Below are 1958 nucleotides of genomic sequence, written 5' to 3' on the forward strand. Positions count from 1 at the left end.
CAGGGGAGGGAGAGTCAGGAGAGGAGGGGACAGGGGAGGGAGAGTCAGGAGAGGAGGGGACAGGGGAGGGAGAGTCAGGAGAGGAGGGAGCAGGGGAGGGAGAGTCAGGAGAGGAGGGGACAGGGGAGGGAGAGGCCTCTTTTGTCACAAGAGCAGCGGCAGGGTCAGAGGGGAGTGAGCAAGGAGCTGACCCTTACACTGGGCTGCGTCGCACAGAGAGAGAGAGAGAGAGAGAGAGAGTGCGAGGGGCTGGTCTAAGTGCACTATCACAAAGGGGCTGAGTATAAATGGATTAGAATCCCAGCCAGTGCTCAGACACACACAGACGAGAGACAAGAGAGAGAAAAAGTTTAGGCAGGAGTTAAGTCTGAGATCCAAATGGATTCCACAGTGAGACAAAGGCCTCTGGAGGACGAGTCCTTTGAGTTCCGAGATCTCAACGGGCGCCTCGAGTCCTACCTCCAGCGGGTGAGCTTCCTCGAGCAGGAGAACGCCCTCCTCCGAGGGGAGATAGAAACCTTGAAGAGGAGCCCGGCCAGCGGGGGGGAGCGGACAGAACTGGAGGAGGGGCTGGAGCTCCTGAGGGGGAGCCTGGGGGAGAGGTGGAGGGAGAGGGACCGGGTGGCCCTGGAGTGCGAGAACCTGCAGGAGGAGGTCCGCCTGGCCAAGGGGAGGTGCCGGGACGAGGTGTCCCTGCAGGAGCGGGCAAAGAGGCAGCTGGCGGAGGGCCAGAAGGTGCTGGAGGAGGAGAAGAGGGGACGGGCCGGTCTGGGGAGGAAGGTGCTGATGCTGGAGGGAGAGCTAAAGCTCCTGGAGGCTCTCCACCAGGAGGAGAGGGGCAGCTTGCAAGAGGAGAGGGCGAGGTCTTTGACCAGTCCGGCCCTCTGCCCCCTCGTCGCGGCTCCCAGCCTCTGCCCCCAAGACCTGGGCCATTACTCCCAGAAGCTGAGCGAGCTGTGGGCAGGCTCCCTGGAAATCTACGGGAAGGAGCTGGCCAACATGGAGCGCTCGCTGGCCGAGGCCAGGGAGAGGCAGGAGAAGGCGAGGGAGGAGAGGAGGAGGAATCAACTCAAACTGCAGGCCTTGCAGCAGGAGCTGGAGGCACTGAGGGAGAGGAAGGGCCTGTTAGAGGGACAGCTCTCCCAGCAGAGCCAGAACCAGCAGGAGGGACTACAGGAGTTCCAGGTTCGTCAGCTCATCGATAATTCAGCTAAGTGTTGGAGTGTGTGAGCGTGTGTGTGTGTGAGTGTGTGTGAGTGTGGTGTGTGAGTGTGTGTGTGTGTGAGTGTGTGTGAGTGTGGTGTGTGAGTGTGTGTGTGTGTGAGTGTGCGAGTGTGGTGTGCGAGTGAGAGTGTGTGTGTGTGTGTGTGCGCGAGTGTGGTGTGTGTGTGCGAGTGAGAGTGTGTGTGAGTGTGTGTGTGTGTGTGTGTGTGTGTGTGTGGTGTGTGTGTGTGTGGTGTGTGTGTGCGAGTGAGAGTGTGTGTGAGTGTGGTGTGTGAGTGTGTGTGAGTGTGGTGTGTGAGTGAGTGTGGTGTGTGAGTGTGTGTGAGTGTGTGTAGTGTGTGGAGTGTGTGTGAGTGTGGTGTGTGTGTGCGAGTGAGAGTGTGTGTGAGTGTGGTGTGTGAGTGTGTGTGAGTGTGGTGTGTGTGAGTGTGGTGTGTGTGAGTGTGGTGTGTGAGTGAGTGTGTGTGCAAATGTGGTGTGCGAGTGAGTGTGTGTGAGAGTGAGTGTGTGTGGTGTGTGTGAGTGTGAGTGTGGCGTGCGAGTGAGTGTGTGTGCGAGTGTGTGTGGTGTGTGTGAGTGTGGTGTGTGAGTGAGTGCGTGTGCAAATGTGGTGTGCGAGTGAGTGTGTGTGAGAGTGAGTGTGTGTGGTGTGTGTGAGTGTGAGTGTGGCGTGCGAGTGAGTGTGTGTGCGAGTGAGTGTGGTGTGTGTGAGTGTGGTGTGTGAGTGAGTGCGT

The 1958-nt window shown here is 58.9% G+C and overlaps 1 protein-coding gene across 1 annotated transcript in view; it reads left to right on the forward strand.

The window, feature by feature from the left end:
* Window positions 1-378: 378 nt before the first annotated feature.
* Window positions 379-1958, forward strand: part of LOC137306677 (tanabin-like) — a 20321-nt gene continuing 18741 nt past the window's right edge. The window contains exon 1 of the mRNA XM_067976020.1: window positions 379-1185. Coding sequence (XP_067832121.1) covers window positions 379-1185 — 807 coding nt within the window. The remainder of the gene's footprint in view (window positions 1186-1958) is intronic.

Source organism: Heptranchias perlo, chromosome 44 (genome assembly GCF_035084215.1).
Source record: "Heptranchias perlo isolate sHepPer1 chromosome 44, sHepPer1.hap1, whole genome shotgun sequence".
NCBI classification, from domain to species: Eukaryota; Metazoa; Chordata; class Chondrichthyes; order Hexanchiformes; family Hexanchidae; genus Heptranchias; species Heptranchias perlo.